Consider the following 14,334-nt stretch of genomic DNA (forward strand, 5'->3'; position numbering starts at 1 on the left):
CAAACAGGTCAAAAATACGGCAGTTTTAAAGATTTTTCGATTCTTCCATTCAGACGTTTAGCTTGTACGGGTTAAATTCTTTTACATTTTTCAACGAAACTTTTTATTTCAAAACAGCATTGATTTTTTTTTTAAACGTACATGTACAGTTAGTGGCCTACCATGTACATGTTTAAAATTTATCAATCTGGAGACAAGTCGTACCATTTAATTAATATTAGAAAAATAAATTCTTATCAATGTCTTCCCAGTTTACGGTAATTCTTATTTGGTTAGATTCTGATTCACCTCACTGACGTTATATGAGAAGTTTTTGTATATTTCTAAAGCTTTTACTCAATTTTCCCTTGACAAAATTTCTAAAGTTAATATTCAACAGTTCAACAAGATAAAAATGTTCACACTAGCAATTCTAGTTGAAGGAGATATCTAGCGAAAATGTTCAAAACACCCTCTTCCAAACCAGCAAAAGATAAAAATCTCCCCTCCAGAAAAGCGACCGTAATCTGTTCACCTTAAAATTAACAAATAACGTGCCACCGTTCAACCCTTGTCACAGCAGCAGCAGCAGCTTTTAACTCACACCGTCGTCTGTGGTCCATGTCACAGCAGCAGCATTCTTCTTTCACTCACACACACGACTGCCTGCTAATGATATTATTACCGTCATCATCATCACCACCCACACCTTCGCCTTCTTCACTTAGTTTAGTCCCTGTCCCAGCGGAGGTGACACCATCATCGTGGCCATTGTCTCCACCAGGTGGTCCTCCTTCGGGAAGCAGCCCACAATAGTCGACCTCTTTGTCAGCCTCGGGAGTTTCTTCACTTTCAACACTGCTGCTACCACCGGCTCCAGCTCCAGCTGCATTGTAGATAACCGTGTCATACCGCTGAATGGAGCCATTGTGATCGGCGACATGCCGTCCCGACGTTTTAGCAAGTCCCACTTCATCGTCTTCGTCCTCCGTCGATCCACTTAGCAGTCGCTGTTCTGCCGAATCGATGGCACAGCTTTTGAGGGGCGCCTCTTCCGGGAGCAGCTTCTCCTGACTTCCCGCGAGATTGGCCATGGCCGGTGAGATGTCTGCCACCACGCTGAACTTGTTTGACCCCAACCCCACAACCTCCGGCTCCGACCTCAACTCCGCCTCCAACGGTTCATCCCCGCCACCACACACACTGTTGAACTTGCTAAAGTTCTTGCTCCGCCGCTCGTGGATCACCTCAATCGAGTTGTAACACTCGTCGTCCTTTGCGTGGTAGAAATTAGGAAAACGACTTCCGGTCCCCCCACCAGATTGACCACCACCATGCTCACCACTGCTAATAACGTAAATCTGGTCGAATTCGTTGCTCAGTTTTTTGCTCTTGATTTTCGGCTTCGGCTTGCGGAAGCTCTTCGTCGAGTTGCTTCGATACAGGAAGCGATTTGTCTTCTCGTTGCCAGCCGACTGACCATCGCCGTCCAGGACCAGCGAATCGGGACGCACTGCGGCGGCGGGAAGGACTTCGGAGGTAGCAGCGGGGGATATTTTACGGGGTGGTGGCGGAGGATCCTCCAGCTCCGGGCTGTCCTCTTCGGGCACACACGGTTCTAAGCTCGATTGACAGGATAGGTTGCGGATCGGGGCCGGCTCCGAACAGATGGACAGTTGGCTCCTGGAAGGGAGAGGAGAGAAAGGAATGTTTGGTTAATTGGGGCTCAAGTACAAAAATTACTAATCATTAAATAATCTGGATTCAAAATTTACAAAACATCTCAGATAAGCCTTTAGAGTCGAGTAATTTTCAAAGCTTCAAACCTATTTTTTTCTTCCACAAGCACTCTTAGTTCTCCAACCTATCAAAAGATTCAAATTACGAATATTGAAATCTTTTAAAATAACATTGAAGTCTCCTCAATTGTCTTTAGTTGAATACAAATGTTGTTCAAAATAACAAAAAACTAGATATTTCTCGAGCATAAATACTCGTTTTAGACAAAGATTGTATAAAAATCAAATTTGCGACATCCTTTTATTTCATTTTCTTATTTTAGATTTTATTATGGCATGAATTTGTAAAAAAAAATAAAAACTAAAAACTAAAAACTAAAAACTAAAAACTAAAAACTAAAAACTAAAAACTAAAAACTAAAAACTAAAAACTAAAAACTAAAAACTAAAAACTAAAAACTAAAAACTAAAAACTAAAAACTAAAAACTAAAAACTAAAAACTAAAAACTAAAAACTAAAAACTAAAAACTAAAAACTAAAAACTAAAAACTAAAACTAAAAACTAAAAACTAAAAACTAAAAACTAAAAACTAAAAACTAAAAACTAAAAACTAAAAACTAAAAACTAAAAACTAAAAACTAAAAACTAAAAACTAAAAACTAAAAACTAAAAACTAAAAACTAAAAACTAAAAACTAAAAACTAAAAACTAAAAACTAAAAACTAAAAACTAAAAACTAAAAACTAAAAACTAAAAATTAAAAACTAAAAACTAAAAACTAAAAACTAAAAACTAAAAACTAAAAACTAAAAACTAACAACTTTGTAACATTGCTGGCTTATTGTTAGAGTGAAACAATGTTTTTTTTTGCAATTCCGTCGTGAAACTACTTACTTTTCCCGTCATTCTTGAACGACGAAATAGCCTACTTTTCTGTACCAAAAATAACAAAATCGAATAGCAACACTTTTCAAAATAAATGCTGAAAAGTTCTACTTTTTTAGCACTGAAATGGGTGCTGAAAAGTTGAACTTTTCAGCACTTGTTTCGAAAAGTAACACTTTTCAACCATTTTTTTGATTTAAACGATTTATTGACAAAATACATGAAAATTCGACTTAAAATTTCACTCAATGGGTGTTTTTCGAAATTGCAAAAAATGTTGTATGGAACTCGTTGCAAAACTTGATTTTTTCAGCACTCGTCGTATTTATCCAACTCGGTGAACCTCGTTGGATAAATGTACGACTCGTGCTGAAAAAATCCTCTTTTTGCAACTTGTTGCATAAACTACTATTTCAAAACTGTGGAGCAAGCCCATACACTAAAACCCCGGTTTACGCTCAGGCGTTACGCTTTGTATTTCGTCGATTTCTCTGGAACGACGCAATATTTTTGCAATCTTTTTAAAGCGATTTATAGGTCTTGTGCAGATCTACAAAACATTACACTGTTTTCTAGAAATCAACCAAACAAAAAGCGTAACGCCTGCGCGTTAACGGGGGTTTTAGTGTACATTCAATGGGTAATTCTCCACAAACTCACACGAAATCGGAAAAGTTGCCCCGACCCCTCTTCGATTTGCGTGAAACTTTGCTCTAAGGGGTTATTTTGGTTCCTGATCACGAATCCGAGGTCCATTTTTCGATATTTCGTGACGGTGGGGCGGTACGACCCCTTTCATTTTTCTGGTTTTTTACTAAGACACGTTTTCAGTGATTTGTAGCTCGCAACCGTGAAGAGATAGAAATTTTGTGTCAAAGGATTTTTGTGTAAAATTAGACGCCCGATTTGATGGCGTACTCAAAATTCCGAAAAAAAACGTATTTATTTACGAGACTGATAAATCAAGTCTGTCATATAGAAATTGATAAAAACCACACAAAAACCTATTATTTCAACATTTTTATTTTTAAAACCGCTGTATCTTCACAAGGATTGGACATAGGACAATGGTCAATATGGAGACTTATATGTAAAAATGTCTGAAGAATCGATTCCCACTATCAGTTTTTGAAAATTTTGACGTTTAGACCACTTTTAAAAGAAACAGTTTTAGTAAATGATTTTTGTATTTTTTTAGAAGAGACATACTATCCTTCATTTTTCGTGGGTCTTTTTTTCACATTTTGAGCAATTTTCACAAAAAATTTTAACGAAAAAAAATCGTGACATCACCTTAAAATTTAACTTTTAAACCTAATGTCATTATCGAGTGCAACTGGCTCCATATACACAAAAATAGCTTATATAAGCCTAAGATAACAAGTCTAAAAGTTTCATTGAAATCGGAGAGGGTCGGGTACAAGAGTACCAGAAAAGTTCCTGATTTGAGCTGGAATAGCTCTTTACCCTTATATCAAAAGAAAGAAAATTTACCACAAGCATTCTAATGCCACGTCTAAGAAAATGCTGCCTGTTGAGTCCAGTTTCGATATAAAAATAACCACCCATTTCGTGCTGTAACTCTTCCTCCCACACATCGTCCTAAAGTTTGCATGCAAACCACGCCCCAAACCAAAGCTCAAATGGGGTTTCAGCTCCATCAGTTATTGCGCTCCTCAGCAATTGATTTTTATCAAGATTTCCCTCGGACAAAAGAAAACCGACACGGCGAGTAAATTAGAAGGATTCCACACACCAAACTTGGTAGCAAACGATGCTTTCATGACACTAATGACGGCGTTTCGTTTGGCGGTTAGTCACCCACGTCATGCATGGGGCCACATTTCAGGTTGTCGTCGACCTAGTCTCACTTTAGTGTGTAGTGTGAGACACGTTTCGAAAAGTGCGTAAATCCTTAGGCGATTAGAGACGCCGGACTCGTCGGCGAACAAAGAACTGGGCTCGACTTTCTGGTCACGCAACAGTGCCATTGACCGCCAAATTGAGGTGGCAAAGAAATGTCCCGTGTCCTGTGGGTCGATGGAAAGTTCACTTAATTTTACTTTTGCGGGGGTTGACTTAAGACTTGGTAATTTGATTTCGTTTCATTTGCTTTGTTTGTTTCATTAGTCATGTGGAGCCTCATACACGGAGAAAAAAGAGTTCCCAAAATCGTGAACAAGCGTTCATGAAAATGGGATCCACGAACAAAGTGTTCAAATGCCATGGTTCGAAATCGTACCATGAGATTTGAACACTTTGTTCGTGGTTCCCATTTTCATGAACGCTTGTTCACAAATTTGGGAACTCTTTTTTCTCCGTGTAGCGTTGATTGTAGCAAATGGACAAAGAACATATACCAAAAGACCCAACGACCAAATGACATAATAACCAAATTAACGAAAAAAAAGACAAATACTTAATAAATAAGACAATAAAAAAAATTTACAAATAAACTTAAACTTCAAGCTAAGCAAATCAACAGTTCTTCCCAAGCATCTGCGTCCGACGTTGATGTATGATTTCAAGTCTTACGGTGATAGCATCGTCGGACACATATCTTTATGAATGTCATAAATCTCCGAAAATAAACACACTCATCTAGTGAACTGCCCGAACCAAAGAACCTCCGTATCCACATTAAGCCAATCTCCGTCGTTAACAGTCCGTATGAAGCACGCCACTTGGACCCCAGACTTGCAGACAAATCGTGCCAAGAAACAAAAAAAAAATGCTTACCTAAAAGAGAGATTTATTATTCGACGACGACAATAACTGCAACATGAGTAAAGTGTGTGGGTGTGTGCCAAGTGACCACTCGGGCTTTTTGGAAAAGTGGACGGAATGAATGTTGCCTTCGGGCATGATACGGCAATATGGTAATAAGAATCCAGAAGTCGTGCCAATAGAAGACACATGTCTGTGCGGCGTGTCTTCATCCGGGATATTCCGGTTTCAATCTTGCTCAGGAATGTGGGTGGTCGCCAGGGAAGGAGATTTCTATTCCCAATTGGATTTGATCACATTCCGTACACAGAAAAGCTCGTGCACCATACTTGTACAAAAGCAAACACAATCCTGTACATATTTGGTTAGAGTTGACAGGCTAAGAAAGCTAAGGATTAGAAATGTCTCAGCAACGATACTGGATCGGGCAAAATGTGTAATTTTATGATTCCATTGATTGTTTTTTTCCGTAGAATCGTGATAATTCGTCATGGTTACAAGCAAACCCCTTATGTTTACATATCAAAATTTTTGTAATTGTCTACTCTACAACTTTGTAGAACATTGTTGCACTCTAAAAAAATCCCCGCAAAGTTAGAAGAAACACGAAATTTTAAAATGAAATTTTTTGTTGAAAAAATTAAAAAATGACCCTTATGGGTCAATGAAGATTCGAAAAGAACATTAAATTTCCCATTAAATGACATGTTCCAAAAAAATTTACAGCTAAGTAACGGGAAATGGTAGAGTTTTTAAAACTTTTTTAGTGTTTTTTTGATGAAAAATACGTTTTTTTCGGAATTCTGAGTTCGTAATCAAATCGGACGTTTAATTTTACATACATAAAAGTCCCTTTGACACCAAATTTCTTTCTCATCACCGTTCAGGCTGCAAATTATTGAAAAACACCTCTTATTTCGCATGTTCAAAAATGAAAGGGTTCGTATCGCCCCTCTGTCATATCAGAAAATGGACCTCGAATTCGTGATCAGGGACAAAAGTTACCTCTTAGGACAAAGTTTCACGCAAATCGAAGAGGGGTCGGGGCAACTGCTGTGTGAGTTGGCGGAGAATTACCTAATACTCAGATTTTAGTATGAATTGAGCTTAAAGAAAAGCTTCTGCAATCCTCTAAAATTATGAATACATCATAATTTCTTATTCGAAGTCATAATCAAGGGTTATGATTAGTCAAAACAGATTTTTTGGCTCTTTCCCTCGTGAGCACAAAACGAACGCGACGCAAAACTGCTCTGATCCATTCCTACCGTTTGTCACTTCCACACCAATCGCTACTGAAAACTCTCTCTTTCGCTCTCCCTCTCACTCCAATCGGGTAGTACGGCGAACGGCTCAAAGAGACTTTGCTTTGATCATTTATGACGGCAAAATGTGGTAATGCAGGCCAAAAGAGCGCCGCGCTGGTATTTTGTTAGATTCTCTCCTCTCTGAGCATATTCGTTAGTGAATCGGGTAAACGAATGTCGGGCGTTCGGTGATGAGTGAGTGATTTCTGATCTTTGAACCAAAAATCAGGACCCTTGGCTTTGTGATTTCTCATTCGAGTCACACAAATGAAAAATTAAACAGCCTTACTTGTTGATAGTTAACGTCAACAACTGATTTTTCTTCATGTTTCTATTATTGCTCTCTCTGAAGCTTTTCCAATCGAAATCGACAGAATTATATTTTATCCCATTTCCTGTCAAAATATAATATGTTGAATTTCAGAATGCATCATAAAAAAGGATTCATCCAAGGATTCGTTCTCAGAAAGGGATTTTTTTGCCGAGAATTATCAGGATTTTACAACGATGCCTTGTAACCGGGGCACTCAATTTTTAAAAATATTTCTAGTCACTCACCAACCGTTGACAGATCTCTTTAAAAATTTCATTTAAAAGATGAGTGAAGTCGAGCGGACCACTACAGATAGAATGTAAGTGTAGCAGTTGGGTTTGCGAAGTTGCCAGATAAATCTGGGAATATCAGATTTTATAAGTGTCAGCCAAATTAAAGATTAATCATTGTCTTTGCAAGATTTTGACAGATCTTGCATATTTTTTTTTCTAATTTCTGTCAATTTAGAAAAAATGTGACTAAACGGAGGGCCTCGTGGCGCGGTGGTTAGCGGCTTCGGCAGCCGATCCCTAAGTTGCTATGGGGCTCGGGTTCGATTCCCGCCTTATCCTCCTGGCCTTCTATCGGATGGGGAAGTAAAACGTCGGTCCATTTGCGTAAAAGAGGTTTTGGGTGACTCACTACACATAGTCTGCGGACGCCTAGAAATGAGCAGAAACTTGCAACAGAGACCACAAAAGACCCGGGGGTCGTTAAAGTGGATTGCTTTGCTTTTTTTTGTGACTTAAATGATCGTCTATAATCTAAATGGAAAAGAATAGTAAATATTAAATTAAAAAAAAAATAAAAAAAAAAATTGAGACCGAAAATAACATAAAAAAATATCAATTCTACAAACTTTTGAACTAAATATCCTCTCCCCTTTCCTATTCAACATTCTAAGATTTTCGTCTACCAGATTTTTTCAATACTTGGCTCTGCACTTCAAATGTTATTGATTGACGATTTTCAAGACAAAAATAAATCGTGTCATCATAACCACATGAAGAGAAGTTTCCTTGTTATTTTCTCTTGCTCGAGTTCGTCGCTTCGACTGTGAGTGAGTTGGATGTACCAATATGAAACATTTTCCTAAAATTTTGTCCACACATCATGAAAAGCATGTATTAAACAATCACTACCTTAACAAAAACTTTCACTGAATTGTTCTCTGATTACTCAAGCTGCTCTATGGTAACGGTACTAACAAAGAGCAATGCGCTCAACGGCAGCCGACATGCCATACTCTTCCACAAGTTCCACAACTTTGTAATTGATGAATATTAAAACGTTTCTGCTGAAAAGCATCTGGGAAGACTGGCTTCAAAAATGGCATATGTAGATGATATAGCGATACAGCCACTTTTGAACACAGACATATGAACAATTTTAAATTTTAACAAATCACATCGAGTTTAAGTACAAGAAAACGCTTTAAAAAATAGTCAAAATTACATCTTTTAGCCTGTGACGTAACGTTACGCTTCTGTTTGCGGTGTGTAAACTTTACACAAAGGGGCAGGTAAAGGGCTCCAGCCTGCAACCCACACCCACATAAAGCTCTCTGCTCCCGGATAATGGAATACGAAATCAGTGCATTGTGTGCTTGCCATGTGTGCGGTGTATTGTACCTACCGAAGGCAATCGGAAGTTTTACCACAGAATGAAAAGTTAAAATATTTCACCATGCTATTTACACTGATCAATTATGGTGCCAGTTTGTACACGAGTCTGTGTCCTACGGTCACAGGTCCCTGTGGCTTTTGTGTGCTTTTCGAATTTGTAATTACGGTTGGTAAAATTTGTGACTCTGTTGGTTTGGTGATTTTGCGCCAGTATTGTCCCAACAATGAAAGCCACAAATGTGTTAACGAATCACCGTGTGTGGTTGGTTGTGGCAGTTTAACTTGATGTTTCGCTGTATCGTAGCACCCATTATTGGTTTTATGAATGAGAATCAATTCAGAAGCCATTTTCGTAGTCATTGCCGCAAAAGTGTGTTCAATCTGACTCATTTTAAATGCAGATTGCGTTTCAAACGCATTCAGAATCAATTATCGTAGAAAATTGAATCCCTGAAGAAAACAGAATATTCATCCAAAACGTCGGACTTAGAGTAAATCATGGGATTCATTTGATACAAACTGTAGGTGGCCATTAGAGGAGGGGGTCGGTCTGACCTGAAGAGGCCCTCTTTCTAAACCCTAGAAGTTTGTATGAGCAAATCGTTAAAATTTATGGAGAATAGCAAATGTTTTAGATTTTGGCTTCTGGTTTGAGCAGAAGTTGTCTGATCCTTACGATTTCTCGGATGTAGGATCTTCATTATATTTAGAACAATATTGCCAAATGGGTAATTCTCTACCAACTCACACGAAATCGGGAAAAGTTGCCCCGACCCCTCTTCGATTTGCGTGAAACTTTGTCCTAATGGGTAACTTTTGTCCCTGATAAAGAATCCGAGGTCCGTTTTTTGATATCTCGTGACGGAGGGGCGGTACGACCCCTTCCATTTTTGAACATGCGAAAAAAGAGGTGTTTTTCAATAATTTGCAGCCTGAAACGGTGATGAGATAGAAATTTGGTGTCAAAGGGACTTTTATGTATTATTAGACGCCCAATTTGATGGCGCACTCAGAATTCCAAAAAACGTATTTTTCATCGAAAAAAACACTAAAAAAGTTTTAAAAATTCTCCCATTTTCCGTTACTCGACTGTAAAATTTTTTGGAACATGTCATTTTATGGGAAATTTATTGTACTTTTCGAATCTACATTGACCCAGAAGGGTCATTTTTTCATTTAGAACAAAATTTTTCATTTTAAAATTTCGTGTTTTTTCTAACTTTGCAGGGTTATTTTTTAGAGTGTAACAATGTTCTACAAAGTTGTAGAGCAGACAATTACAAAAAAATTGATACATAGACATAAGGGGATTGCTTATAAACATCACGAGTTATCGCGATTTTACGAAAAAAAGTTTTGAAAAAGTTACTTTTTGCGTTTCTCTTTGTTTCGTCGTCCGTGTATGTCGCGGGTGACCATGAACGGCCATGATCGATGACGACCAACTTTTTCAAAACTTTTTTTCGTAAAATCGCGATAACTCGTGATGTTTATAAGCAAACCCCTTATGTCTATATATCAAAATTTTTGTAATTGTCTGCTCTACAACTTTGTAGAACATTGTTACACTCTAAAAAATAACCCTGCTAAGTTAGAAAAAACACGAAATTTTAAAATGAAAAATTTTGTTCTAAATGAAAAAATGACCCTTCTGGGTCAATGTAGATTCGAAAAGTACATTAAATTTCCCATAAAATGACATGTTCCAAAAATTTTTACAGTCGAGTAACGGAAAATGGGAGAATTTTTAAAACTTTTTTAGTGTTTTTTTCGATGAAAAATACGTTTTTTCGGAATTCTGAGTACGCCATCAAATTGGGCGTCTAATTTTACATAAAAGTCCCTTTGACACCAAATTTCTATCTCATCACCGTTTCAGGCTGCAAATTATTGAAAAACACCTCTTTTTTCCCATGTTCAAAAATGGAAGGGGTCGTACCGCCCCTCCGTCACGAGATATCAAAAAACGGACCTCGGATTCGTGATCAGGGACAAAAGTTACCCCTTAGGACAAAGCTTCACGCAAATCGAAGAGGGGTCGGGGCAACTGCTGTGTGAGTTGGCGGAGAATTACCCAAATATGATGAAGACCCTAGGGGAAATATGCGCATTCTCGTCAATCACCTATCTTCGGCATATTGAGAGTTTGTTGCTCGATTATAGGTCCAACATAATTGTTTAGGCCATAAACTTACCAGCAACAGCTCCGCCTCGAGTAAGCACACAAATTTATTCCATTTACTGACCAACAATTTTAAATTTAATGTACTTTTTGATCAAATCTTCTATTTTGCGGCACCATTACTTATCACTTTGATTGCACACACATTCACACACAAAAGATACCTTAACCGCTTAACGAAAGTCGTTATATAAAAGTCGCTTAAAATGTAAAATTGCTTCCAACGACATGCAATATGTTCTCTTGCACATGCTTTAGCTTTTCATGTGAAAAATAATCTCGAAACAAGTGCGCTAAAAGAAAAAAGAACTCGGCCGATAATAGAAACTGCGTGAGCTCCAGTGCATTCTCGTCTGACCACAATAGGCTTGGGAAATATTTTTGTAAAATGCTTGTAAAAGGAATAGGAATAACCTTTGGTAAAAGTCAAATTAAACAGAAATGTTCACAAAAAGCTGCTCTAATGGTTGGTGTACTTGGTTTTGGTAAATTTCAATGAGCACTCCGGAATGTCGAGCATCATTCAGACACCACCGCTTAGTGTGATGGGAATGGGTATATTTCCCCTAATTCAATAAAACAAACCCTCAATCACTCACCGGCACTCCCGCTCGACCGACGGCGTCTGGGCCATCTGTCCGTCCTTGGCCTTCCGGGGCGTCGTCATCGCCAGCAATGACCGCTCCGGGCTGTTCACCTCGACCGTGGAGGCCGCGCCCCTCGAATCTACGCTGGGCGTTTTGCTAATGGTTGAGGCACGCCGGCTTTTGTTCAGCTTCGACGTGGACGCATTCGAAATGGTCGACGAGCGCCGACTTGCGGCAAACGGGTTCTGCTGCTGTACCTGTTGCTGATGGGCACCCTGGCCGGGTTTGGGACTGCCCGGGTCCTCCTTTTCGATTTTGGTTTGCCGCGACAGGACATGCTTTCGGGCGGTGTCCGAGCGCTTCGTCCGGTCACGCAGCTTGTGCACGATGGGAATGTCCGTCGGGCAGCCGTAGTGCATCATCGAGCCGTGCGAACCGGTCTGGTTGAGGGTTCTGGGGAAGATTGACACAAAATGAGATTTTCATCGGATTAGTGGAAATGTGTGCTTTGGTGAGGTTGAAACACAGGGTGGCTGCTCAATTTGTATTTAAAATCAATTGACATTGTGTAATTTCACTTTATCTAAAAAAATGAATTTCGAATACTTAATTCTGACTGCAAATGGTTAGACAATTGTTATTACAACAGAACTGTTCTTTAACAAATATGCTAAAATGTTAAAAGACTAAACAACAAACTAAAAAAAGATTAAATCATACAGACACCCTGCCGTACCGACACACTTCATGGCTCATTTACTTGGGGAACGGTTCCGGCTCGTCGAAGGATTGCGCGTGCCGATGAATGTGCAACATGCCCGGGTGCAGCAGACTGCTGCCACCGTTGGTTTCTCGCGTTGACCGATGGACCATGCTGCTGACACGCGATCCCCGGTGAGTTCTCACGACGGACCGCACCCCGGCCGGCGAACCCACGCCCGATGCCGCCTGCTGGAGGTGATGGTGGAGGTGCTGATGGTGATGGCTGCCCGGTTCCTCGAGCTTGTCACCTGTCAAATTGGGCACCGAACCACTCCGGGACACGCGGCGGCTGCTTTCGCACGGCGACGAGGGACGAGTTGCCTTAGGAGTTCTGGAACGGAAGAACGAAAGCCAAATGGACTAAGTTTAGTTGCGAGGTGCTAAAAATAATCGCCATGACTAGCAAAAAGGGAGAGAGAGAGACAGCCATGATTGATTCGTTTTCACGCAAGAAGTGTGTTTCAGCGCAAAGTGCGAGAAAATGAAAGCTCACATGAACATGATGAATCACTTTTTCGAAGCACGTATCAAAAGGAGAATATTCATTGCAATTCGATCAATCACAGTGGTTGCGTACGTCATCCACTATTCGCGGGATACTATTTTTGGAGTGTTGTTGCGAAGAGGAACCAATTTGTACCCATACCCATATAAAAATAACCATATGATAATTTTCCAAAGTTACTAACAAACATTTAGTTACCTGTTTTATTTCACCGACATAGAAAGCAAACAGAGTAAACAAATCAATGCGACGTTTCAAACTTAACTTATTTTGGATGGAGAAAGTCCCTAGGATGTACAATTGCCTCCTGGACCGGTTCCCAGGTTCTCTGGTGGCCAAATACGTAACCATATTTGTCAAATACCTGAAACCACTTTTGCGACATATCAAACTTCATGGTTCTAATAAAGAAGTATTCCTTAAATTAACGTTTGAACCAGGGCCATTTCCCCGGTTCTACTGGATCAATTTTTGTAAAATGTCATCATTGCGGTCCGATTTGAATCGAACTAGTGCAAAAACGAAGAGCCGGAAATGGATTTCATGAATATTTTTTGAATTGGCAAAAACTATTTGGGGGCCTTCGCTATGACCAAAGAAGCCATTTTGTGTCATTGGTTTACTCATACAAGGCTCCATACAATTTTGGCAGCTGTCCATATAAACATGGTACGTAAATATTCGAAAATCCAAGTTGTCAAGTTGTAGGTATTGATGAAGACTACTCAGAAAAAAGTTGGGCGATTTTTAACTAACTTTTTTTTTTCCACAAAAATTAGATGTCCCAAAATCAATATTTTTTTAAATGTTTGTTTTTTTTTTAAATGTGGGGGGGAAAAACAATAAAAAAATGGAAATTGCAAGCCATGGTATTAACATTTGAATGAAAAAGTGTTTTAAAATGCATTTTACACATGCCCAGTTGTTTTGCAATCATTAGTTTTAAAAATATCTAAGTTTTGACAAAATATCTGTTTTCGCGGAAAATAAAACTTTTTGCAGTACTGTACAGTGAAATTTCACAAAAAAATCTTAATATTTTTGATCGATCCAGAAAAAACAAATATTTTTTTTAAATCATAAGGCCGTTGCAAATATTTTTCAACGTTAAGCTTTCTACACCCAACTGGCGGTCGCATGATTGTGATACATGGCGGCATGAAAGTATATCAGAATCTGCATGAAAGCTGTCCACATGCATTTTTTGCGATACAGTGGAATTACATTTTTGCCCGTTACCGACAATTATCGACATTACCGACGGCTGATTGATTGTATTGCAGAAAAAAAATCTTAACAGAACGAGGATTAAACCATCAACTTCTAGGTTGCTGATCCGATACGCTACCACCGCGCCATGGACGCTTTATGAATTGTGCGGGACAGAGCGCGAACATATTGTTCTCTCTGGAGTGTTGCTCGGGACGCGCCAGCATTATATGTATTGGTGAGAACTGCACTGCCCATGATCGCATAAATGTCCCATATGCATTTTCATCACTTTTGAGTTATTGTTGCAGTTTGGTTCAAAATCGTGTGCTCTTTCAGAAAAGCCTATAAGATCAAGTTCTTTGATCTAGAAATCAGGAGGAAATCCAGTTTTTACGTGAAAACTTAACACGTAGCCTTATGTGTGGGACAAACTTGTCTTGCGTTTTTCTCAGCTTGCTGTTTTTGCATATGGGACATTTATGCGAATATGGGCAGTGCAGATCGCTGAC

At 39.1% G+C, this 14,334-nt stretch overlaps 1 protein-coding gene across 1 annotated transcript in view; it reads right to left on the bottom strand.

Annotated features, from left to right (window-relative positions):
* Nucleotides 1-388: 388 nt before the first annotated feature.
* LOC120431501 (uncharacterized) overlaps nt 389-14,334 on the bottom strand; it is a 60,885-nt gene continuing 46,939 nt past the window's right edge. Inside the window, exons 7-9 of the mRNA XM_052710751.1 lie at nt 12,107-12,439; nt 11,359-11,799; nt 389-1,662 (exon numbers count right to left, since the gene is read on the bottom strand). Of these exons, the coding sequence (XP_052566711.1) occupies nt 630-1,662; nt 11,359-11,799; nt 12,107-12,439 (1,807 nt within the window). The 3' untranslated portion in view covers nt 389-629. The remainder of the gene's footprint in view (nt 1,663-11,358; nt 11,800-12,106; nt 12,440-14,334) is intronic.

Source organism: Culex pipiens, chromosome 3 (genome assembly GCF_016801865.2).
Source record: "Culex pipiens pallens isolate TS chromosome 3, TS_CPP_V2, whole genome shotgun sequence".
Lineage (NCBI taxonomy): Eukaryota > Metazoa > Arthropoda > Insecta > Diptera > Culicidae > Culex > Culex pipiens.